The 27,649-nt window shown below is 31.3% G+C and overlaps 2 protein-coding genes across 3 annotated transcripts in view; one reads left to right on the forward strand and one right to left on the reverse strand.

Moving 5' to 3' along the window:
* LOC130444103 (palmitoyltransferase ZDHHC8) overlaps positions 1–20,697 on the reverse strand; it is a 31,467-nt gene extending 10,770 nt beyond the window's left edge. The window contains exons 1-9 of one of the 2 annotated variants that reach the window (XM_056779108.1): positions 20,454–20,652; positions 20,276–20,394; positions 19,882–20,039; positions 14,314–14,486; positions 12,323–12,517; positions 9,729–9,873; positions 7,972–8,123; positions 5,662–5,871; positions 1,575–4,365 (exon numbers count right to left, since the gene is read on the reverse strand). In XM_056779108.1, the coding sequence (XP_056635086.1) occupies positions 4,362–4,365; positions 5,662–5,871; positions 7,972–8,123; positions 9,729–9,873; positions 12,323–12,517; positions 14,314–14,486; positions 19,882–20,039; positions 20,276–20,394; positions 20,454–20,545 (1,248 nt within the window). In that variant the 5' untranslated portion in view covers positions 20,546–20,652 and the 3' untranslated portion in view covers positions 1,575–4,361. Of the gene's footprint in view, positions 1–1,574; positions 4,366–5,661; positions 5,872–7,971; positions 8,124–9,728; positions 9,874–12,322; positions 12,518–14,313; positions 14,487–19,881; positions 20,040–20,275; positions 20,395–20,453 lie in introns of those variants that run through there. The other variant, XM_056779107.1, reaches the window with a different exon arrangement.
* Positions 20,698–23,948: 3,251 nt separating this feature from the next.
* Positions 23,949–27,367, forward strand: LOC130444406 (uncharacterized). The gene is made up of 5 exons (XM_056779525.1): positions 23,949–24,195; positions 24,511–24,703; positions 24,845–25,102; positions 25,234–25,317; positions 27,321–27,367. The coding sequence occupies exons 1-5, from the start codon at positions 24,028–24,030 to the stop codon at positions 27,365–27,367; spliced, it is 750 nt and encodes a 249-aa protein (XP_056635503.1). The 5' UTR covers positions 23,949–24,027.
* The last annotated feature ends 282 nt before the right edge of the window (positions 27,368–27,649 follow it).

A 27,649-nucleotide genomic window follows, 5' to 3' on the forward strand; every position in this document is an offset into this window, starting at 1 on the left:
CAGCTTCGTCTAGTTCTTTCAGCAGTCCAATATACAGAATATCATCCATACATATAATTACAATTTTTAAAACACCGTTTCAATAAAAATGGAAGGTTAGAATTGTCTATTTACATGCGAATGACAGTGAAATAAAACAATCCGTTTGGCGTGTGCGTTCCTATTGCAAGGAGAGGGCATGAGTATCGAGACAACAGTGAATTTCAATGCCCTCGTCATGGGCTGGTATTCTGGTTCTCGCTTGGAGTGATATCAAATTCATTGTTCTCATGCAATAGGAACGCTCCTGCTAAATAGACAACTCTAACCTTTCATTTTTATTAAAACATTTTTTTAAAAATTAGAATTGTATATATGGATGACCTTCTGTATATTGGACTGCTGGAAGAACTAGAAGAAACTGTTGCAGTGCATCATTGAGTTGTTTCAAGAGACCCTCTAATACAATTCAGTGATGACCGATTAAAAAAATATTTCGGCTAACCAAAGAAAATTTCAGATATGTTTTGACACAATAAGAATATATCTAGACGAACCTTTAAACACTACAGTAGTACACTTTTTCTTTGGTTCTGATTTTTATAAACTCATTACAAATATGTAACTGCTAGGTATTTAATACGTGAGGTGCCAAGAATGAAAAACCGCCAAGTCCATATTTTTTCGAAATCGAGTCAAAGGGAGTTACGCCATTTTCAGTTGCAATATCTGCCAAATCAAAATCGACCAATAGAAGTGCCTATTTTTGTCACATGACTTCCCATGTTCCTCCGCGAGTTTTTACCATATATGCTTTATTTTCCACAGGGTGTTTGGATTTATTGAGAAAAATTTGAAAAAGAAGGACTATTCTTAAGCCAGAAGAGTATGTAGAAGTTCTGGAGAAACATGGAACCGTTCGTCATGTTGGAGTCACTGTCCTGGTTAAAGACTGGAAGTCTAAATCCAATAAAGTGCAAAAAAACCGGACTCGTGGCACTTTAAGATCAATCTATCTAAAAGGATTATGCAAAAGGTGCAAAAATAAAGTATGTTGCGAAATTGCTAACAAAGCACTTTGGACAAGGTGGAGAAATCACTAGAAGCTAAATATTTATCGAGATTTGGAAATCCAAGAAACCGAAGGTCTCAATAAAAACGCCGAAGATCTCAACAATGAAGAAGATGAAAACATTATTGGTTGATGAGGAAATTGATACAGATATTGTGTGATCCACTATAACCATAAAGACTGTTTACTTTTTTACTTTGCAATTTTTGTAATAATTAAAGTCAAGATTTTTTACTGAAGATTTGTTTTACTAAGCCTTTACGTAATTAAAGTGTAAAAAAAAATAAAAATTACAATTAGTATACCTTTTATAGTTCAACCTCTTTGCAGCCTAAGCTTATTTTTGTTCCAGATCCCTCTAAATTCCAATCTTAGTATCAAAATCCGATAAGTCCAAATATTGATTTTAAAACTTTCTAAATATTTATGAAACTATTTTGGGAATCTCGATCATACATTGTCTCTGTTCTTTCCACTTTTCCGAAAATTTCTTGACATGGACTTAATGCTCTTAATGCTCTTTAAATGTTAAAATGTTTTGGTACTGGTAGTAGGTAATAATTTTTTTTGGGTATCTCCCAATCATCAGTGAGTCGATGTATTCACAAAATTATTAAGATATTAAAAAAAAACAGGAAATAATGGATATGCATTCATAAAATTTCCCCAAACAATTCCTGATTTGAAAAATTGCATATCGCTGCTAATAAAATCACCCCTTTTGGTGATCGCTCGCTTGTGAGAGCAGTGAGCTGAGAATACCTGCCCAGTTTAGCAACAACTTACCTCCAATGACCATTTACGGTTGCTTAAACCTATCTAAGCCAGTTAAGTATCACCAATCTGTCACTGATACTAGTCAGTAGTTCAATGGAGCTATAACAGGATATTTTTTCAGGGAAATATTAATGTGAAAGTTCTGACAAACGAATTAATGAAATATGTATTCTCATAAATTTATTATAGCAGTGTTAGAAATAACCAAAATTTATTGTTGCAACAAAAACGTTTATTTACATTCGAGATAAACAGAACAATAAATACAAAACAAATAATTGTATTTTTTTCAGTTATTCGTAACAAATAATTATACTTTAGCTAAAAGCTGCGTTATCCTGATAAATTAGCAATAAGCTAGCAGCACTACCAAACCTCAAGACATTTTGGTAAGTTAATACAAATAGGCATTTTATATTAATTTGTAAGCTTGCATCGTGATATATTATGTTCCATGAAAAATTCAAAATATTTTAAATGAGATTTAAAGGCAGTAAAGAGATATTTCGAATTTCTCCTGGTAGACTAGATATTATAAATGCATTTATTTAAAATATTTTTTTTTTCAAAATAATGTAGGAATTGTAATTTTCTTAAATTTTTCACTTCTTATACCTTTCTGTATTCAATTTCTTGGATATATGTTCTCGATTTAAGGTCTATTTTTAAAAATAAGGTTTATTTACAAAAATAATTTTTGACTAAATTTTGGTTTATCAAAATATTACCCCTCATGATATGAATAATAAAATAAATATCATTTTAAGTATACAAAATTTTCCATCTTTATGTATAAACGAAAAATCAGTAGTTTAAATTATTTAAAGTTGCATCAAAATATATAAAACAGAATTATTAACCAAAACATCAAAAAATAAATTTTATATATGAGAATCTTTGCAATAAATCAAGTTTCTTTTGGGGTTCAAAGATTCTATTTACACCATTAATATGTGATGGTTCTAATTTGAACAAAATTGTTTATAGGTTCTGGCACAAAATTGGTCTAAGGACTTATAACAGACATCAAATGCACATTTTTTTAAAAGTAATCTAAATTAGAGAAGGATTTAGCTTTAGGGATGCTTCTAGTAATTTTGGATTTGTTGCAACCAATTGTGAATCAATTTTTTTTTTCAAAAATCAAAATATCCTCATATAAGTGATAAAATAGATTAAGAAGTCATCAATACAATAAAAAAAAATCTAGATTACAAACCATGAAATGCTTGAAACAGGGTCAAACATAAGAATAAATTTATAAAAGAGCTATTGAAGCAAGCATATCAATACATTATTAATTTAAGTTGATAATTGCTTTTATTTCATATATTGATGAGCAAAGTTAGGTCCACACATCAAAAATAATTTCTATAAATAAAAAAACCGTTATTAACTAAAATAGATGTAAAATCAAGAACTTATATTGAAAAAAATGTGTTTTTAAGTTAATTTAATAATTGAAAAGGTATTGGTATTTTTATTTCTAGAAATCAAGATTTTTAAATATATTATAAAGAAATGATCAACATGGCAATAGAGTTGGATATAATTTTGATGGAAATACTTGTATTTAAAAAATACGTTTGCAGTAATCAATATGAATATTTTCAAAAATATTAAACGTCGATAATAATTACGAACGGTGTTGTGGGTTAAAACTGTTTAGAGTTTTTTAAAATGCCAACGTTCAGATTTTTCATTTGATACTTATCAATGCTAAAAATACATTATAACTCAAGCGTTGATGAAGAAAAACAGGTAAATAAAAAATTGTGAAATTAGAAGTAAAACAATAATCAGAATGAATAGGAGGCACATTTATATATTACTATTGAATGATTGATTATTGTTCTACTTCTAACTTCACAATTTTTTGTTTACTTGTTTATCTTCGTCAATGTTTGAGTTAAAATGTACCATATATTTGATAAAGGCCAAAAGTTCGAAACGTTGGCATTTTAAAAAACTTTTCGGACACCATTCGAAATTACATACTAGGAAGAACAATAATATCAAGAATGACATTAAAAATAATAATTAATTTATTTTCACTCATTTTAAATAAATAATAAATAGGGATTTATATATAATTAATGAAACTATGATATTTTCAGACTAATAAGAAAAATTACAAAAGTAATTAAAATTCAATCATGAACCTATCTTAGAAAAGGACTCATAGGAAATCTAAAAAAACATCTAATAATAAAAATACCAACTCTGTTAACAACTGAAAAATATATTAAGAAAAATAAAACTTGTATTTTGTATTAATAAAAATTTGATTTTCACCATTGTTACCACATAACACAATTTTTTTCTGTTTAATAATACATTAAATAAATTTATATGTACAAATACTTGAAAAATGTGGAGATGTTCTAATAATTGAGAAAAATATCAGTTGGAAAGTCTCTATAAAGTTATTGATATGCTCTTGGAATCCTAACAAACTAGTGTTTTTATCACTTTATATAGGCACTCAGTCGCTAATTCGCTAATTCCTTGTTTTCATGCACGACCAGAAACATTACCTGAGCGTAAAGAAAATAAAAAAAAACTGTTAGCATTACAAAAAGGAACAGCACGAAAAATGTAGAAATTCGCAAAGAAGGAAAGTAAAGAGTTTTTTTTTTTGAAATGCTATTCACTATATAGAAAGCTCTATTCGATGGCTCTACTTGCCAGCTCTTAGGTACACAGGAACATAAAAATATGCAACCAACTTATCGTGTTAAATTATAATAAACTGTTCCACTTTTTATATGCCCAACTTTTCTGAAATTTTAATAGAATCGATATCAATTTATATCAACATAACAGTAAGGATGCATACAAGTCTACAAAAGTGAAATTTTTAAACATTAATTTGGAAATAAAATAGATTCGAGATGAATTTGGTGAACCTGGAGATTATTTGATCGCTTCACAAATTATAAGTATATTCCAAATTAGGGGATAGAGTTCCTGGCTTGTTTGTATTTCAAATCAACGGAAACCATTTTTTCATCTTTTTTAGCTCCCATAATTTATTTGTCGATTTTACAGTTTCGTTTTCATTAAAATCAGTACAGTAAAAGAACCAAACATTTTAGTAATGGCTCTTAAGCAAATGAATAAGTAGCATTTCTGTATTAAACAAATTTTCACATCTTCTATAATGCCTTTAAGGTATAGAAATTAAAATAATCATAAACTGTTAGATATGTATCTAAGATTTACTATTTAACCCGAGCCCAGTCCTATCTTTAGAAAACTTCAACTAACAATACTATTTTTAATTCACAAAAATTATAAGTATATTTGCCTGGCTGGTCATTATTTTTTAATTTATACCATCCCTATTGACTTACAATATCAACATAAAAACTGAAGGGTTTATTTCATGAAAGAATTCTATAAGTTATAATACAAATTCTAAATTCCTTTTTTTTTGAATAGCTTTCATATACTTTATTAAATATTAATTGCATTTGCAATGATTTTCATTATTTAGAACATTTCTTACTACATTGAACATAAATTCATTCAATGTGGCTTATTGTAGGGAGGGAAGATCTCCACACCACTAAAGCTTTCTACAAGTGTCTTTATTATAAAATATGGTTGAAGAAATTAAAATAGATGTTTTGCAGAAGTAATTGATTATTTGCAGAAATTTAATAAGAAGACACAACAGAAAGTTGAAAGAATAAATACAAAATTTTAATTGAAAAAAGAATTTGTATATTTTCCTCAATTGCAAATTCTACCTTCCAGCTTTAACAAACACATAAACAATCTACAAAATAAAAAAAAATAGATATCGTGCAGTTAAAAAAAACACTTACCGTCTGACTGGTGTAGAAAGAGTCAAAGGTGTTGGTACTCCTAACGCTTTTATCCTCTGCTGCATCGTAGGCGACGGCCTTTGTTGTCCTCCTAAAGCATCGGGAGTACCGCTGCGATTCGAATCTAATCCTCTCGGTCGAGGATGGGGACTGCTACGAGTGTAAAGAGGCATCGGCCTGCCTGGAGTTGGCAACACTTGTGTTGGGTGCCTGGAAAAAAACAGTCTAATCAAATTTCGGTACATAATATGTACCTCAGTAAAAGTAGCGAAATTGCTTCCAAATGATCAGAGGTAACATACAATGTCACTAATTATTAGAAATATATAGTAAGCCCTTGTAAGATTTTGAGAATAACATTTTTCAATTAGACACATTATTGTTTGTATCTATGGCAATTTTTTATGGATTTAATTGGTAAACAATAAACTCATGGTGCAGACCTTTTAGGCCCATAGCATGGAAGTGATTCTTTTCCACTCTTTCCTATTTTTTAATTTCGTTGTCCAGTTTTGAATTCCTCCCTCCGTATTAGGTCTTCCATCACTTCTGCATACCGTCTATTCCTTGGTCTTTCTTTTTTCTTGTTCCTCCTTGTTCTATGTCCATCATTTTTGTTCTTCTCAGCCATAATTCTTCCTCTTTTTTACCAGATTTCCTCCCTCGTCACTGTCGTGCTTGATAACCACTCCAAGATATACTTGACTTTGAACTTGCTCTAAGTTCATTGCTTTTCTTTTGTTCAATTGTAATGAAAAACGTTTCATTACTCGTTTCCTTTGTGGTGTTCTCATTATCATGAACTTCGATTTATCTTCGTTGACTCGTAGATTCCTGTGTCTGCTGTTACTATGAAGGCTCCGCAAATTTCCTTAAGCTCTTTTCCAGATGTTGAAAGGATTACTATCATATTTACGTATGTCAGTAGTTCAGATGTTGAATTTTCCTTGTTTTTAGTGTCCCTGTTCTGTTCAAACCGATTTTACGTACTATCCATTCTAATACTATAGGTTTGTTCTTGGTAGCTGCACTAACAGAACTAACTCAAGAAGTGTATAAGTGTATCAGAACCAGAGTTAGTGTCGCTGTTCTTAGTAGCAGTTCAAGAGAATTATTTCACTCAGTTCACAGTCTGTACTGCTTGTACTGGGTCTAAAGTCAGTTCAGCAAGTGCAGTGCAAGATAGTGTAATTTGGAAACGGTGGCACAATATCTGCGTCATCGGACGAATGTAAAATATAAAAAAGTACTAAATCGTTTTCCATTATTGTTAATACCACAAGGCCTGAATCACATCAAATAACCTCAAATACAACGATCAACAAATACTTCTTCGCTCTCTGCACTATATTGTTCTTTGTATACGATCGAATTAATTTTATCCATTCATGAACAAACCTTATATTGAACAGCGTAGTGGATAAAGGATCTCCCTGTTTTAGTCCTCTGTTGGTCTGAAAACATTTTGATTTTTTGGTTTGCCTTTATCTTCGTTATTATATGTTCAAGTGTCATTTTGGTAAGCCTTTTATGCTTTTTTAGAATACTAAGATCGTTCAAAATGTTGTACAAATAGTTTCTGTTTACAGTATTGTAACCTTTTTAGAAATCTGTGAAGGCTGGGTAGATTAGCAGATCGTATTCATACAACATTCTAGAGTAAACTTACAATAGTTTTAATTAAAGTTCAATGATCAACAACTATGTTATATCGAAGTTATCTTGTCTTAATTTTTCAAATGTGTTTGCTGAAATTGTCCTTCATTCTTCGACCATATGTTGTGCCACAGAACATTCATATTAGATTCAATGATTTGAACCTTAGATTAACAATATTTACAAAAAATTGAGAAGTGCGAGTTCGGGTAACTGAACTTCATGATCCAATTTTTCTAACATAAATATACAAATTCCTATCACTAAATTGTAATAATGTCAAGATCTGAAACATAAGAACCAGTTTGTTAAATTTATCTTGTTATCAACTTTTATAACCATCATTTTAGTCTTATTGATGTTTTATTAAAATGTTTCACATATAATATAATCAATTGTACTGCAATATGAAAAATATTTATTCTATCAATTTTTTTGCTTTTTTTTTACCTGTTATTAAGTCTACTTAGAGGGCTCGTCAAATTTTTTCTTTTGCTTCACAAAGAAAAAGAGAAGTTGGGAAATACTTTACTAATCCATAGTCTAAGTTAGGTAATATTGTGATAATGATTAAAGTTAGGTCAAAACATCAAATATAATAATTAAATTTTTTAGGACAGTTTTTAATTCAAGTAGCTAATAACAAAATCTTACCTTGGAGATTCGACGTCGACAGTAGCCGCCGACGGTAGGAAGAAATTGCTTTTTGAGCCGTGCCTCTGTAATGGGGGCGTCGGTTCACAGTCTTGAGATTGGGACGCTGAAGGTTCCATGTCTAATTCGCACCCGTCACGACCCGGTGACATCTATAACAAGAATAATAATAACTGAGTTGGAATTTCTGGAACTGTTGGTAATATTCATACTGAACATGAGCACACTGTTTACACCAACAGTCACAATTACACTGTCTGACGCGCGTTTCAATAACAAAATTACCGTCTTCAGAGACTGAAGGTAAATTCAGACGACTTCACAAAGGATCCATCCACCAGATTACAAATTCAACTCACTCCAACAACTGGAAATTCGGTTGAGGGCTGCAACTATCTCGGATTTCCATAGATAAGTTCCAGTGAGTTGTTTTTGATATATAACTGTTTTGTTCGTTGCACTCTTTTGGATACGCAGTTAATGATTTGGATAATCGTGTCCGAGGATTGTTTTAGTTTTATTCATTGATCTGAGTACCAGTTATTTACATACTTCAACTGAGACTGAATACCAGTCTAGAGAAAAAATCTCCTGCCGAGGAATTTAAAGTTATATAATGGGTGTCCGGTAGCAGAATTGGGATTTGAATTTCGAATTTCTTCTTAACCATTGAACGAAAAGGCGGTGAAGGAGCAGCGTTGGCATCTTCATGCGTGCGGGTTATTTAGTCGCAGTGGACGAGTGAACAACGTGCGTTTGCAATCGAAGCGTATTTCAAAGCCAATGATTCGTATACAATTGCTCGTCGAAGATATTGTTCACGTTCCAATATTCGACGGTTACGTGACCACCCAAGTGAAGATTTGATTCTATCACGGGTGCGAAGGTTCCGATCAATAAGTTCAGCAGAAAACAACCCACGGGACCCAGCAGGAAGACGAGACCAAATGAAAACATTTAACTCGTCGCGGCAAGTTTGCGCGATAATCCGCGTCAGTCCGTTCGCAAGAGAGCGGCTACCTTGGATACTTCCAAAAACTATACTGTACAAAATATTGAATAAGTATTTTAAATTTCATCTATTTTATGATCACAATATACGTGAAAATTTCTGTGAGATAATATTGGAGCGATTTCGCACAGTGATCACTATCTTGTTTTGGAGTGATGAAACCCATTTTCATCTGACTGGAAGCGTAAACAAACAAAATTCTCGTTATTGGTCCCCTAAAAAACAAAATTGTCGTTATTGGTCCCCCAAAAGGGTAACGGCCACTTCACAGTCTCAAATTGACGGTTTGGTGTGTGTTGTCAATAAGGGGAATAATTGAACCCTATTATTTTGCAAATCGTCAAGGACAAGCAATTTCCATTGACGGTGTTGCTTTTAAGCGAATGCTTAACGATTATTTATTTCCAACATTGAGATAATATTCTGCTTTCACTTCACAGACATGGTTTCAGCAAGCTGGCGCAGCGCCACGCCACACTGCTAGGGAGACCATGGCCCTGCTTCATGATTTCTTCAAACTGATAAGCCCTTTTGGTGACATCCTTTGGCCACCTAGGTCCTCGAACCCCAATGGACTTTTTTCTGTAGAAGTATCTCAAAAGTAAAGTATGTGGCAAGAAATACTGAAGTCAGGTTCAAAGAATGTGTCCGACGTAACGGCCATGTAATTTTTAAAAAATAAAACCTGCATTTGTCTACCTTAAGCATTTAGTATATTATATTCAACACATTTTTTATTACTTACTTTATTATATGCATTAGAATTAATATTTCTAACTCCATTACTATTATCCATATAAGTTTTGACTTGACTTTCGTTCGTAATCGTAGCAATTGGACCATGTGGACAATGCTTTCGTTTTATGTGATATTTATGTGGTTTTATTAAACTGAAAAATAATAAACACACAACATTATATCTTTAATTTTCACTAAACTTCATTTCCTTTAATTTTTATTTGTTCTAATTTTGGTGTTGGCTTTATAAGTGAGATTGCTACAAGAATTATGAGTACACGAATTTCATTTGATTTCGACATTTGTCAACGGGAGAATATTAATTAAACAATTTTTTATGCCTATAATAATGTGTCGTAACATCACACCAATTTACCGCTCTACTCGAACCTTCAAGTCTTCAATTAGCCGACCACCGTGGGTGAAAAGGGGACGGAAAAATTATGTGTGCCGAACGGCGCCAACACAAAATGTGTGACTTCAATTTTAACTTTGTTAACAGTTCAACCTATTTTATTATACGAGGTCTGGTTATGAAGTAACGAGGCTGCGTGCCTACAGGGTGCCCTAGACAAGTGGGGTAAAACAGAGTCGTGCGTTGGGTATCTAGATATCTTGTCTATGCACGTCCCAAAACACGTTCCCGTCACTATTATAATATTTGTTCAGTAGAGGTTTGAAACGAACGTGTTTTCTTCTCGTGACAAAAACCAATTGTGAAGTAAAACAGGAGCAATGTATCAATCTCAAATTTCTCGTTAAATTGAAAAAAACTCCGACTGGGTGCTATAAATTATTGTAAGAGGCCTATAGGGACATTCCTCTATCTCGTACGCGTGTGGGAGCTTTATTGAGGCCCGAGAAAACACTAAAGATGACCAGCACCTAGGTCACCCTACGACTATTTCAACTCCGGAAACAGTGACCAAAATCAACCAAATTGTGCGTGCAGATCATCGAATGAGCATCCGGATGATTGTCGAGGCTATAAACGCCGATAAAGAAACGGTTAGAAAAATTACACAATTACAATTAGAATTACGTATGACAAAAGTATGTGCGAAATTGGTGCCAAAAATCTGACTCCTGACCAAAAGCTCATGGGTCGACGGGTCTGCTCAGATTTCCTTGAAAGGTTAGAAAAAGATCTGCTTTGAAAGAGGCCCAATTTGAATCGATTGAAGCGTTAAACCAAAAAGCGGCAGAGCTCCTAAAGGCCCTCACCAAAGAAGACTTCCAGCACTGTTTCGATCACAAAAAAAAACGTATAGAAAAGAGTGTGGCGAGGAGAAGGGAGTATATTAATGGGGAGCATTCGAATGTAGAATAATTATTATAATAAAACCCTTTTTCGTAACCAGTCTCGTTATTTAATAGCCAGACCTCGTATTAGTTTTTTTGTCTTTGTTTCGTAATTGAAGTTGTGCTAAAGATAAATAAAGAAAATTCTACCTACACTAAAATCAATTAATCAGTTGTAGGTGTACCACATGCTATAGAAGTACTGAACGCTCCAAGAAGCAGCAAAAACAGACCTACAAACACCAACGCTGCGCCACAATATGTGATGACAAAATCAAAGATTGACTCCTGTTCAAAATATACAATTATTAGTTCAGTGTTTTATTTTTCTGCAGTTATTACAATAGTTTGATTATGGTATCGCTAACTACCATTGATCTAGAAATCAAAAATGGAAATGACAGTAAGTTGAGATAACAAACATTTTTTACAAGAATTCGTTGTAGTCATTGAACTAATTTGTCAAAAATATGTCCTATCCCATTTTTACTAGGAATTTCTTTATTAAATTTTGATCAAATTGAATTGAAGCTTGGAACTTTCTAAAATGTACATTCATTTAAATACCTGGGATCACTAGCGACCGAAAATAATGCCAACTCTATGGAAATAAGAGAACGTGTGAAAGAGCATACTTCAGTCTCCAACGACTACTAAATTCACCTTTACTGAATTGGAAAACGAAAAAGCGGATCTATCGCACAGTTCTCATGTACGCTAGCGAGACCTTTGTTAGGTTAGGTGTTGACACTTGGGAGCGAAGAACTTACATCGAATATACAGACCAGTGTGCGAACAGAGCGTGTGGCGCAGCCGTACGAACACCGGCTCTATGAAGACCCCATCCGGGTGACAGAAGTCAAGAAGGCCAGACTCAGAAGCCTAGTTCATTTGGAGCGTATGCCTGGATAGCGGAAGCCCGAGGACCGACGACGGCACAAACGATGTCGAAGAGGATATTCGGCAGCTAGGTATGAGGGGGGTGGAGATGCCCAGCGATGACTAAAGGAATGTGGTAGACGAGGCCAAGGCACATTGAGGGCCGTAGTACTAGTGGTAGTAGTAGTTGGATGTCATTATGATCACTACCATGTCACAAAAGGTATCAATAGATTACGTAATAAATTCACCAAAAGTTCAGATAGCAACGCAAATTTTGATACTTCTTATAGTAACATTACTTTTTGTATATACTCTATATACTTTCACTTTTATTCAGCAGTGTAGGGCTATTAAACATTTTGGTGTAATAATATTAATATAACTCTGAATTCACGCAACAAAATTTGGAATTCTTACCTTGGAAATTGTGGACCAAACTGAGTATAACAACAATTGTCCCAACAACCTCTAGAAAAAGGGTTGTAACCACCTTTGAATTTCCCAGTTACTTGTTCGTTCGTAGTTCGACCTCTGGATACCAATACCATGTGAAAACCTGTCAACCCAAATATTGGTATGGAAAGTAAGGCCACAAGTGCCATTAATACCATACTAATGAAAAACTAAGGAAAATTAATGCTATTGAAATTAAATAGATTAAAGAAACTTGCAATGAACAATGGTAATTTTTCAAATAGTTTGTAACTCGTTTTTCATAAAACTAGAATAATAAGTTGTTATAATAATATATCTCTCCGTCAAAAATATTAAAAAACTTTAACTGATATATAGAACCTATTATCATTAAAAGAGAGAAAAGGATAGTCCAGGAAATAAACTCAAAAAAGGGAAAATCTCGCAATTTTTTCGTTCTGGATCGATTTGGGATTAAGCTCATTTCACCCTCTACTTCATTTTCTATATTGTGTTGTTGTACGCTTTTTTGCTTTTTAAGAGTGAGAACTAATTGAAAAAAATTATAAAATAACATTTTAAACTTTAACATGGGTAAAATTTGACTTGGATTTCCATAGAAAAAAATACATACATAGTTACACATTACATACGATGAAATTTAGAAATCTGGGTCATTAATTTTATTTTCATCGATGTCGATGACGTCTTCGTCCACTTCAATTAATGGTGGTGGACTATTATTGCAGTCTTCACCTCAGTACCCAGAACAAGTGGATTTCTGTACAATCCAAGTTTTTTATAAAATTAGCTCCTTTATTTTTAGTGATAGAAATTTTTTTCAGACATGATTTTGTGGGGCTTTTCAAGAGATACGATGTCAATTAAATTCTTAGATATCTCTCAATTTTAAAACGAGGTGAGTTAAAGGGCTCCGATAAGGTTGTGTTCGCTCGTAAATAAAGGTTTTTAAAGGCTATATCTCTCCAAATACTCACTGTGCACAGACAGGAAAATTTTAGTTATTAAAAAAGCTAAAATTTTATGATTTTTTTCGTATTTTCGGTGATATAGGGATGAAAAATACGAAATTTCAAAAAAATCGTTGAATCTTTAAAATCCTATATTTCTAGTATTACGAATTTTAAATTGATCAAAAATACATATATAAAGAGAATCAGAGAAGAGTGAAGATCTATTTTTAGTAGAGGGGTTGTTAGAAGGTTGTTTTCACTGATTTACCTTACTTTATTTTGATTATTAGTCGCTCAATTATTATGCTAAAAAAAGTTCTATAAATTTTCATTGAAAAATGCAGTTTTCCCATTATTTGGCTTTGAATCTTTCAAATTATACATTTAACGAAAAAAACTAAATGGTTCGTTGGTCGTAGAAAAATTATAAAAAAAGGATTTTATTTGTTTGTTCAAAAGCTACAATTTTGCTCTCTACAGTTTTTTGATAAAAAGCAAAAAAATACTCTTTAAAATATTAGTTTTACGAAGAAGACGTAAAGAGCATTTTTTTCTTAGAATCGCTTTTCCATCGATTCCTATAGTCAGAATATAAAAAATATCTACCACCGAGAAGGGATGTCCCCACCCACCAAGGTTTTAGCGTACATTGACATGATATAGAAAATGATCCTTGGGCTATTCCCTACTTCAGACGGGACGAAAAAATTGCGGGCCAAAATGCTTCATTTCCTGGACTAGGACACTGTTATAAATTTTTGTAAATATAGAATCAAAATAAAAAAAAAACTGTGCCTGAAAAATACTATTAGAATTCATTTAAAATAATTATAGAACAAATGAAACTTAAGTAAAAAACATAAAATCACACAGAAAAAATATTTCAAGATTTTTCTATTATTAGATGTAAAGATAACCCTGTAATCCTTTGCTTTGTGAAGACCACTAAGTACAGAGTTCGTGAGTATGAATTTCTTAATATAAAGTTAATACAATGATAAGTCATATGAAAAAGGATACGCTATAATTGGCTGTGGTTTAGTATAAACGTCCCCATTCTTTAGTATAAAGATGAGGCTCAATGTGAAGATACTAATCATGTGTATACTTAATGATATGAGGAAGAAAAAGAAGAATCGGTAGTTCCTTCTTCCAATACAATTATTGACCCATGGACAATGATGGTCAAAAGTCTGAAAGAAAAAATTTAATAGTTTCCAATAATAACCACAAGTGATCATGGAACATTCTATCTGAACAATTAGTGATATGATTTGTCAAATTTTAAACATAATCCAAATACACTTTTTATCTATCTCATTGTTAGGTTATACTGTTACTATTTGTACAGAGTGAGTTTTATGTATGGAAATTTTGTGCGCAAGAGTCTTCTGATAGGGCCGGTATTATGGTGGTATCTACATTGTTGTCAGATCTTTCTTTTTTCCGGAAAAATAATGAACTTTCTTACTTTAAAAGGATCTCCCTATATACTTTGTATTTTTAGAAATCATTAAGAAATAAAAAGATTTTTCATATAATATTTTCTATACCTAAACCGAATTTCGGAGTTGAAGCTACATTTACAGTATCTCCGCTGCAGTTAAAATAATACATTTAGGGGGCTATGACCGCCACAATAACAAATTTGACATTTCAATAAATTATTATTAGTGAAGTTTATGTTAAAAGTTACAATGGATCGTTTATCTGAAAAAGGACAAATTGATCGGCACCTGTTGTTTTGAATTAAAAAATATTTCTCAGTGATTTTTCATCAAAAAGAAACTTTATAACGACCACCCTAATATCGCACACCAATTTCAATAATACCATTAGCTCATAAATCCTAATTTTACAGGAAGATTAAAACAAAAACGATTGTAAATAAAATGTTGCTGTGTCAGTTAATTCGGTACTTAGGCATGACATGGAACTACTGTTGATGTTAATTATATTTATAGTTGTTTTGTTGAGTTAGGACTTTTGCGCATAAAACGAAATATATCTTTATTTGTATTTTAGTTTAATTTAAAAAAATAACACGAAAATATCAAACCCAAGAATGTTATTTTCAAACTAAGTAAATCTCCGTAATGTAAGAAAAAACTGATATTGAGCAACATGGGGAGCAACTTGAGGATTTTAAATTAAAATAGATAGGTACGACTCGAAAATCACAATGGCTTTAAATAAAGATAATAAGTTTTCCTTTTTATTTGCGTCACTCTGATTTAGTCGTGTAGGCCGTGATCAGAATTACATTAGTCAATTCTTCTTCCTCTTTTTCTTATCACCACCTTTTGGAAATCTTCTCTCTCATAGGAGGTTTTCACTTGAAAGGAAAAGGGTTTTTCCTGCTCATATCTGACTATCTGACATTTGAAAATAAAACTTGTATTTCAATTATGTCTCTGTCAAAGTTGTTGCTGATTTTCACCTGAAGATTCTTTACATTATAAAAAATATAATGTCGGTTATGGCACTACAGCTTTGATTTTTGTAACATCTCTGGACGAAATGAGATGACATAGTAGCTTACGACACTGTTTTTGTTGCATACAGTCGCGAGTAACTCATTGTACTAGCGCCTTACGCGGAATCTGTTAGTACTAATAATTTAGCACTATTAAATCCTGTGAACATCATCTTAAATTATACATTGGAGAATTTTAATTTTTTTTGTGATATGGCACTATTGAAATGGAGTGCGATATGTACTTGATCCTTTATTCAAATTGAACACTCAATGACAAAACATCTTTCTATGGTTGAAACAGATTATATTTTTGTATTCATTTCAATAAAAATGGAAGTTGGACCAAAGCGTAAAAAATGATATTGAATTTATCTAAAATTTCTACATTCACACCACACGCTTTGTCTACACCAGTGCCAGTCTGGAAGATTTTTGAATTGTTATGTATCGTATACAATTGGACACTTTTCCAACTTTTTTTCCATATTAGATACTCCTCCTCACATTTACTCTTCATTAATCAGTTCCTTTTATCCTATCATTATCAATATAAAGAGTCAACTACAGAAGACACTCCATGTGGCAGTATTCTGTAGATTTGAAAGAGATTCTGAAGCATGTCTAAAGAGTACACATTTGTCAACCCTTCTCTTCCACTTCTCCATCATTTTATTTTAAATACGAAATATACAATCATTAGAAAGGTATGAAGCATCATCTTTTAAAAATGAAACACATAAATATTCTGCTAATGTGTCATTTTTTTCTGTCACAAAAAATAAATTAATAAAGGAAAGATAATTAATGGTGATATGACAAAAATTACCTAAAAAGTAAGAAGTTTTGATAAATAAAACATTTTAAATTAATGAATTAAATGTTCAAATCGATTTCTATACAATTGTAGAATCATTGTTTGAAAGTTGCTTCTTCTGCTGCTTCAGTCCTTGTAACATAATCTACATGTCTTCATGTATTATGATTATTTTTAGTGTTTATGATACCTACTTTATTTAATGATTGTACCTAAATAGGTATTAAGCATATGCAACCATATATATATATTGTACTCTATTAATTTATAGTTATAAGTTGGTACCATTGAATATTGACAATGACTTTATTGTATGAAGTATAAATAGTGGGACATATGTAAAATTTCCCTTCTTTCCTGTCATAAAAATCAATGAGTGAAGATTAATAAAAATGTGCTCAACAAGTGAGACTATGTTTTATTCATAAAAATATAACAAGACAATAATACAATACATACACTATTTTTATAGTTATTAATTTGACTTATGAGTGATATGGGTGAAAACCATAGATGTTTCAAGTTCTAGATACAAGACACTTGAAATTATAGCTTTTTTACAAAGACTCTGTAAACATTGGAGCAAATCAATGATCTTTGTGTGTAAATACTTCATTTACATGCCTTTATAATGATGTGCCGTACATTGTATATAATCTACTTAAATATAATCAGTTAGAAAACTGAAAGGAGGATGATTAAGTAATGACATATCTGTATCAAAAAAATGTATCCCAATTCGGAGAAAAATCATGTTTCCTAAAATTTGATACACACTACCAAATATCAAGATGAAATGTTTTTTGTTGCCCACTCTGTATTTATAGCAATCATAACTTAATTCGAATCAATGATTCATTCCTGATATTTCTTGTGAATTCATCTGTTTTTTATCAATTCACAGCAGATTATAGTTCGTGTATTTAAATAATTGCAATTATATTTCAATTTCTGAAATCATCCAAGTGTAAATCATAATTATTAATAGAACCAAATTAGATTTTCACTTCCAACTACATAGAAAGTATCAATTAGTAAATGTATAAACAGTTCAAGTCATGTTACAAGTCAATATTGGAGTACATGAAACTATGAAACAAAGACAATCATTGTTTGTATAAAGTCTAAAATAGTCAGTAACTTGGGTTAATATGAGTCAAACACCTTCTTTGTGAGAACACAAATAGCTATATTTTCTTAAAATAGATTTGGGAATATCTTAAACATATATTTCATGTTACTGATGTGCCATGCATAGAAAATTTAATGATCAATTATTTCTTATAACCATTTTTACATTTTTTGTGTTTGAATAAATATCATAAACCACACAGTAATTTAAATTCCACAATGGCAAAATATGCAAAATATGAATATCCCTTTTTGTCATATATGAATTAATGTTAAAGTTTTAGTCTTTTTTCGAAATACTGAGATGTCTGCTCTATGCAGACAGCATCACAATCAGTACAAGGCACTTGATATATAAGATTACTTTTGTTTTCAATTAGATTGATTTGCTCTCAATATTTTGATTTTGATTGATAAATTCTTTGGTTTTAGTTGTATTTTGAAGTTTGATGTTGCTTGTTGTTTTTATTTTCAATTTATTTTTAAAATTAGTAATAATAAGTATTACAAAAATCAGAACAAGTAGTTAAATGACTTATTTTGAAGGTGAAGAAATGAACTGTATTCTAAACAATTAGTTGTTTTCTTCATCCTAATTATTTTTGTCTCTATTGAGGTTCATTTTTTTCATAAAAATTATCTTCAGGTGAATGCAATGAAAATTTTCATGTATTTTATGACTCATTTCCCAATCTTTATTTTTAAAATTCATTTCCCTGCCAAACTTTGTATTCAAACAAATTTTGATTTCATTACCTTTTGGGAAAAATTATAACTTAATGCGGAAGACAAGCTTTTCTTCATTGATGAAAAACTCTCAAAACACTTTGGTAAACAAACTGAACATATTAATTTTAACATGATGGACGTAAATTGGGCATATTAAATTTTAGGATTCACTAGATACAATGGAAGAGGTAGGAAATATTCTTCTTTACAACAGCTGTTGTCAAAGTCTACTACAATGTGTTCTCCATTTGGAAAAAATTGTTATGCTTTTCTGTTGTATTTTGTCTATACTATAATTACAAAATTAATAGATGGATTATAAAAATGAGTATCTTACATGATTCATGATTTAATTAGCTAACTTTGTAGTAGATGAGCCAAGTTTGTTATCAACATAATTGACTATTAAAATATAACATTACTATGCAATTGCACACAATACTGTAAAAATTATATTTGAATTTGTTTGATGCAATTAAAAAAATAAAAAATTAAAGAGTTGAGATGGAATTATGTTTTATTAGAAGCAAGCTAATTTTGAGTTTATACAGTTTGAAGTATGTGTGAGAATAATAGTGAATTAAAAAAATATATGGAAAAAGTGAACTGTATGGAAAATATATAAATAATAATTTAATTATAATAAGCCAACTGAAAGTCTCCATATGTGCATTATTTGGCATGACTATAGTTACTTTTGACCCTACAAATGTTTTTTTTCAACTGACAAATATATCAGTTAATTAAAACTGAATATGTGCAGGCGAGTATATATTAATTAATAAAAATTATCTGGAAGATCTTGATATATAGGAAAATGAGGGTTCTAGTCTTGTAACATGATAACTCTAAATTTATACAGTTTGAACTAGTTACAGAACTGTTCAAGTCACAGTTTGATTCTGTTAGGAGTAATAGTGAATGTTGAAAAAAAAAGATCGATATAGTGAACTGTATGAACACATTGGCTTTGAGAAAAACATAAATAATAATAATTTGTCTGAAATAAGTTTACAAAGTCCACATACATGCATTACTTGGCACGACATTAGTTACTTTCATCCCCAACGATTTTTTGTTGACATTCTATTCAATACTTTTCTCAAATGAAATAGAAACTTGAGTCTAAATATTATTATAAATAATGAAACTTGTAAGATTAAGTAAAAAAATTAGAGGTATGAGGTGATTATATTCTTAGCAACATAAAAGAACAACAGTATTACACCCTCAAAAATAAAAAGAATATACTACTGATTCTAATGATAAAAAGTGTGTTAAGCAATGAGAAAATATTCATATACTGACTGTTGAAATATAATTTTATCACATACTTTGTATTTGTACATGTATAGAAAACTAATAGGTGTACATTGTGTTTAAAAATTCAAAGAACATACTTAGATATTACTTAATAATGTATTTAATCACTTACCTCTATACAATGATTACATACACTACAATGAGAACACCTTGGTGGTCTGTAAAATTTACATGTAACACACCATTTCATTCTGACAGTAATACCATTTATGTCAACATTTTTGTAAAGAGGTGCTCTAAAATCATCTTCCCTATCTTCATCAGGAGGTGCTGGAAGAGAAATTAAAGTTTCACATTAACATGAAAAATAATTATCATTTTTTTTTCTGAAAATTTTACATCTCATTATATTGAATCATATATAAATTTGCCCATTAAGTATCAAATATGCATACACATTAAAAATTCGTCGATATTGAATGACAATATGATTCAATTGCATATGAAATCCACGATAAATTTAAAATTACATAGGAAAAAAGTGAAAAAACAAAGTGTTCATTCACCTTTGGGTATAACTCCTGGGTCCATAAAAGTTGCTAAAGTGAAATTCGCTAAGACGAAGAAAGTGATAACACCTTGGCACGCTGGAACCCATGGGTGATCTGCGAGATAATACTGGGCCCTAAAAGTAAAACATAACAGCTATATTTGGAAGTACAAACATATACATAAATAACTTACGGATAATAAAAGAATAAAGAGGTGGCAACGATGAGCAACGTCCATGCAAATGTAGCCGGTATATATCTAGTTTTAACATCACACTTGGGCATAATGTTTCTTATTTAAACAGATGCACCCTTAAGTTCTAGCGAAATTCTGAAAATACAGTCTCACACAGGTCAACATGGCTGGCAGAAGCAAACACTACGGTGTGAAGCTAGTTACAGGCATGTCAAATCATTGTCAATGCCAGCTGTCGAACTCTTGAACTTGGTGTGTATCACGCTACAGAGTTAGATAATTTAGCGTCTGTGAATTAAACCCACCCCGCTACCTTCGTTTCAAGACCTGTATATAAGACCATGGCTTATACTTCTTCAAGCCATACAGAGGAGTAATTGTTTTATCAGGGCAAAACTCAATAAATCCCATTCTCAACAAGAAAAATTTCCTTAACCTATCCAAAAAAAACCATCGAAACTCCCTCTCTCTCCTTGTTTATAATTTATCATTAGATAATGCTTAGTATGCAACCAGTAAAGCACTTTATATTTTTTTGATACCCTGATGATCATAGTCAAAATAATTTAATTATTACGTTGCCATTTTTTCGTATACAAAGTTTCAAATCGATTTTTAAGTCTGCGAAAATCGAGTCCAAAGGTTTCGTCACATATACAGATAGATAGATATTAAAGTATGTCCGAGACACTGAAATCTGTCAGTGGTGATAGTTTAGTGACTTTCATCGTGCTTTGAACACAGATTATAGGTGTCATAAACGATTAAAAAAGAGAAATTAGTTACTTAAAGAATAAACAACGGTATTCGACATCAATTATTCTCAATCTAATGTAATACAATTTATAACAAAAACAGCAAGTCCGCTATACAAATTCTCTTTCCTGTCATATAAAAGAGTTCTCTTCTCTGCAGATTGGAAACGTGCTCGGCTTTCGTAAACATAGATCAACCGGGGATCTCCTGTCCTATGTCACCAACGTATGAACTGAAGCTATAGATAAATATGGGGAATCCCGAGCAATCGCACTGGACATATTGAAGATTTTTGACATTTTGACATGCCAGCCTTCTAAATAAATTCATTTATCGTCTTCACTTATCGACTGGCTTAGTAGCTTTCTCAAAGACTGATCTATCGAGGTCGCTATCGATGGACATACCTGAGAGAGGTTTGAGGTCATCACTGGTGCTCCCCAAGGATGCATCTTGTCACCTACTTGTCACTTACTCTCTTTCTTCTGTACATCAACGATCTACTTGACAAAACTGCAAACCCGATCTATAGCTTCGCCAACAATAGCACACAGGTGTCGTCGTTCAAATCAACCGCCCCAATAAACTCTGCTAACACCCAAATACGAAGGCAGTAACAGATCACTATCGCCAACACCGATCCTGAAAACATTCTATATTGGGGTGGAAGCAATCTAATTGAGTTGAATGCAGCAAAGACCAAACTGCTGTTTTTACAAAAAAGGTTGGTGGCTCAGGATTTGATCCTGTCTGCACATAGAATATCACCAGCACCGCAAATTCGCCTGTTAGGTGTCGAGGTTAGGAGCAATATGTCTGGTATTGCTCCTAACTGCTCGCATCCAGAGTTAACCAGAAAGCTTAGCGCATAGAAGAAACGTTGCCGACCTGACTCTGTTTTACCGATAGGTACTACAAAGGTAGATGCTTTTCCGAGCTCTCCAGCATAATACCACCTAGAGCAGTATTTCCAAGACCTACTTGACAGGCAGATGAGGCTCATTAACATCTAGTTTGCATGCAGAGGCCCAGAACATTAATTTATCGGGACTCCTTCTTAGGAGAAGTGTAAGCCTGGGAATCAACTACCAAAGCACGTCTTTCCCGAACACGGTAGGCACCACATGAACTACTTCAGTGTAATGGGGTTTAACCTCATGTGATTGCTTTTTACAAGAAAAAATTGCAATATGGTGTTCATTGGGTGCTATATTATCTCCTTTCAATAATTTAAACAGTATATTGACCTAAGCAAATAATTTTTATTCAATTAAAAAATAATTTTTAAAACAATTTATATTCTCATGTGTTATTATAGCCTAATTAGGTACATAGTACTAATGTGTTAAATTCGAGAGAGAAAATTAAAAAATATAATTAAAGAAACTTGAGTAGAAATCTCCAAATCTATACATGTTCTACTAGTGAAAGTTTTTTATTAAACTTTTTTGAAATATAAACAGTAACAATCGTTTTTATTCAATAAAAAGTAATAATCTTTATTACTTTTATTATAGGATTTATCGTAATTGGGAAACTTTTGTAAACAATAGATTCATAAAAATTTAATCATATATAATAAAAATCATTAAGGATCTTACTCGAAATTGATAAAAATAAAACAAAAGATTAGGAAAGTTATTGCCTATTTACTGAAATAAATATACATATAGTATTTAGATGAATAACTAAAAAAAATTGTATTATGAGAAGTACATAGTTAAAATATTCAAAAACATTTTTGGACTACAAAATATCTTGTTTCACTTAGACGACCAAAATGAGTTTACTGACTCATATATACAGTTTTTAGGCTGTTTTCCATTAACTTACGTTAACTTTAGGGGGAGCGGACACAACTATTAAAATATCAAATGGACATACTGTAGTGCTTTAGGTGAATTATACTCTTTCTAATAATCATTTTTCAGATTTTGTCAGATATTAATAATAAAACTGTTCTAAAACTGCTACACAAAAGGTATTTTCAAAGAGGTAATTTAACTAAAAACCTTAAACCTTGAGAATGCAGCCTCAATCAACCCCGTTTCAGTTGATATTTTAGGAATTGTGCGAATTATAAAGGATTGTACGTTTTCTTATTGTTCCTTTGTTTAAATCTCTCACCGTTTAGTTGCTTTAATGAAAAATCAAACAAACTTGATGACCAAAATGACGTAGATATTTTCTATGTGAAAATTAGAAAGTAGAATAATATGTATTTTGATATTGATTTTGAAAATGGTTTGAAAATCTCAAATAGATTGAAGATGATATTCATGAATAAATTTTTTCAAAATAGCTGTGAATGATAAATGTAATAGGAAGATAATAGGGATATTTTGTACGAGTTATTGGTTTGTTAATGGAAGGTATGGGGGGAAAATTGCTAAGTAGAGTTAGTAACTTCTTAAGCAGAAGATATAAAACTATGCTCTTATGTACATTGTATTAGGCAAATTCAATAGATACAAAGAATAAAGATAATTTCTTATAAATAAATTGATTCAAAAATGCAGCCAGTATTTAGAAGATTAATGAATATATATCCTAAAATTTATATAAATATTGGATATTGTTATAGTCTAGAAGAGACATAATTTTAATTTAGTGGGATAGCTATAAATTGAATGTTTAGACAGGAAAATAAGTCCAATTTCCAATATGGTACATCAATAAAATAAGTAGAAACTATCATAAAAAGAAAATTTACTTATCAAAAAATGGAAATACGTAGATTATACTAATAAAACTAATTGCTTTATAAAAGTAAATTGTTACTCAGTTTTTTACAAATACATTTTCTAAATACAGAATGACAGCAGAAACCGGCTTGAAATTTAGCCAAAGGCTTGGTTTCATAAGTAATACAGTTTTTCATCAACTGATCCTCATTATATTCGTTTATATTTCTTATGTTATAATAAAATATAACGATCTAAATCCTACAAGAATTATTCATTATTCTTTCAGTACTGGAGCTGTAAGTATATATTTCTTTTATAATTTCATTTTTTCATATTTTATATTTAATATCCATAACTACTGCAATTCAAAGAAAGTATTCTTACAGTTAATTTTCCACAAATCTTTTCAAATAAAAATATCATATAATAGGATTCTATCAAATATGTATAGGAAACTTTTAATACTTCACCCAAGATGTATAGTGAGTTGCCTACTTATTGATCGTGTAGCTGACTGATACTACTTACTATAGAATAAGTTTTAGTTTGAAATTTTAACAACTACGAAAACGAACGAGAAAATTAAAAAAATAGAATTATTTGGATTTTAGTATATACCTTTGATGGCAGAAGGAATAATATTATTTAACGAAACAAATACATGGTCTTTTCAAATAAATAGAAGTAGAAAAGCTTGGATACATGGAGTTTTATTATCTCTTAGCCTTATCCTACTTACTATTGGTATAGCGTTTCAAATTAATGCCAAAGATGATCATTTTAAAACTACCCATGCTATAACAGGTGAGTCAAACAAATATTACTGAAAGAAGTTGATTTGTATACCATTACAATAAATAAGTTGTACATTATCTCATACCCACAAATAAAAAGTGGAAAAAAGAAAATATCAATCAATCCATGATTGAAAATTTCGTTTTTCAGGTTTGGTCTCATGGATCTTATGTTTTGTACTGACATTAACAGGAGTTATAACTATTTATTCACCTAAATTGAAGAATTATGTGCGACCAGTTGTTTTAAAAACATTACATTCATGTTTAGGTTTGTCGTGTTATACTATTGGAATGACATCTATCATTCTAGCAATAGACAAATCAAGCTTTACTAGTTACGTTTCCGACACCGAATTAATAACTATAAATTCGTTGGTTATTCTTCTTACAATTTGGAGTGTGATAGGTGCTTTAAAGATGGTGTTTAATAATTTGAAAGATTTATTTTTTTAATTGTTAGATCGGTTCTAAGAAAAATATATTGATAGCGACAAATTTTATGGAATCAATTTTTAATATCTTATTAGCCTTAAATAGATCCTTATATACAACAAGGAGTGCATTCCACTCAGCACCAACGACAATATAAAGCGGAAGCTTTAAGAGGTTATGTTATAATTTGTAAGTAATCGAATTTTTTCCGTGGATTATTCAACTCATTTAGATTAAAATAAAATCAAAATATCTTCTGCGGCGATAGTAAAATAGTACTATAATATGCCATAGTCACACATTAATGCAAAAGGCGTAGCTACCACCATCTATCAAAAAAATTTGAAACTTTTTAAACATAGAAAAATAACGACCACTCATCTTTGCATCACAAACACCAGTAGAAATTATGCATTTTGAAAACAAACAATAAACACACTGGGTCTTCCACAGTGTATGTAGTAAGAGCAGGATGTGATTCATCTATGTTAAGAGCTCAGTTGCGACTGTCCGGGTTGATATCGAATCACGTAAAGGTGACGTTCGTGTTTCTGTACGAAAAAAAGAAGGATCACCCCGTTTTGGGCGAGGAATATAAGTAGAAATGATGCCGTTCGTGTTTCTGTACGAAAAAAAGAAGAACCACCCCTTTTGGGTGAGGAATACAAATAGAAATGATGCCATTCGTGTTTTCTGTACGAAAAAAAGAAGAGCCACCCCTTTTTGCGTGGGGAATACAAGTAGACAATATGCATTTTGGAAACAGACAAAAAACACTCTGGGACTTTCATAAGAGCTCATTTGCGACTGTATGGGTTGAAAAGTTTCTTCTCCTGCGTTTCATGTGGTGAAGGCATTAACAGATTTGGCCAAATGTTTATATATTTCCTAAACTTGAATATCTTTTTTATAGTGCGCTAATTTTATCCATGAATCATTTTTTATAATATGATACTCCTTTGTAGCACCTCTTTCCTCCCACATACTAGAGCTCTAACTCCAGTAGCGACTATTTTTCTTCTCTTCCAACCAAATTTACCAGCTACTAGCAGACAAAATTTCCATTCGCCATTTATTAGAATTATTAATCATACGCTTCCTCCCACCACAGGAAGCTAAATATATACATGTATTGACTCCTGGTATTTTCGCAACAAAGTAATTTCGGTTTTCTAGTATAAAATAAAACACTTTTTTTAACAAATAATTACATTCAGCTTCCACGCTCATAAAATTTCTGGTCCTTATTAGAAAAAAACTGAACCAGGAACGATTGAAGGTCTTAGCCTTGCATTATCATGATGGAACACTAAACTTTTCCGATTAGACAATTCTGGACGTTTTTCTTTAATTGTTGGCAGTAAACATCAGAATTGATCGTTTGGTTTCTTGGAAGCAGCTAAAAAAATTTAACACCTAACTATGTTACTGTAGAGGATTCATTTTTCATCACCAGTGATAATTTTTTCAAGATAGGGTCGGTTTCATTTCATTTAAGGCGCATATCGCAAAAGTTGATTCTTTGTGTTAAATAAATTTATTTCAATTCGTGAGATGCCCAAATATCAAGGGATGTTAAGTGTTTTTCAATTGTGTGCGATACATTTAGCCTTTTCTCAACCTCTCGAACAGTTATTTAACGATCTTTTTCAATTATGACTTCAGAAGGCTGCTCATCTTTGAGGAAAAAATTTCCAGAATGGAATTTCCATACCAATTCTGACACGTGCGCTCTGTTAAGCAATCAGAAAGTACTTAGTTGTCAACCTTAATACATGACATGTCCATGTCAATATACTTTTCATTCAATATGAGATTTAAATCTTCCTTATGTATTAATGATTATTTGAAGAGTTCTTTTTACTACAAAGGTTAAAATGTGTTGGAAACGAAAACACAACGTTAAGAAACTACCACCCCTGTTTTTATGTAACGCTTGTTTAAAATCCGCAACATTGACTTACTGTCACCGATACTGTTGACATCCTCGGGCTGTTGCAATTTCAATTATTTAGATTTCTAAAACTTGGCATTCACTGGTCATTATATTAGTGGCATGCAGAGAAAACCAAGCAATCGTCCTCCCTTGGAAAGTATTAAGAAGGCGAAAATAGGAATCGCTGTCTGTGATGTTTGGTGCAGAGCTACCATAAATGGTTATATTATATATTTTGAGTTTTTTGTGTCTATAGGGTTTGGAGCTTCGAATAATCATCAAGCTTCTAGTAAAAATATCTAATTAAACTCACTTCGGAAAGACTATAACAAATACACTATTCTATTATTTTCTTTATTAAATTTGAAAAAAATTTTTTCTAAACTTACATTATATGATTTATCTTTTTCTGGATGTTACACTTTTTTTTTAACATATTTGATTAAAGCAACGATCTGTAATTATTTAACATACATTAGTTTAAAATATTAATTTGATATTTATTTTGGAAAAAAAATAATAGATTTGTACAGATATGAAACAAGGCAAAATATAACCAAAGAATGGGAAATCTCAAAATTATAA

This window comes from Diorhabda sublineata, chromosome 5 (assembly GCF_026230105.1).
Source record: "Diorhabda sublineata isolate icDioSubl1.1 chromosome 5, icDioSubl1.1, whole genome shotgun sequence".
In the NCBI taxonomy this organism is placed as follows: domain Eukaryota; kingdom Metazoa; phylum Arthropoda; class Insecta; order Coleoptera; family Chrysomelidae; genus Diorhabda; species Diorhabda sublineata.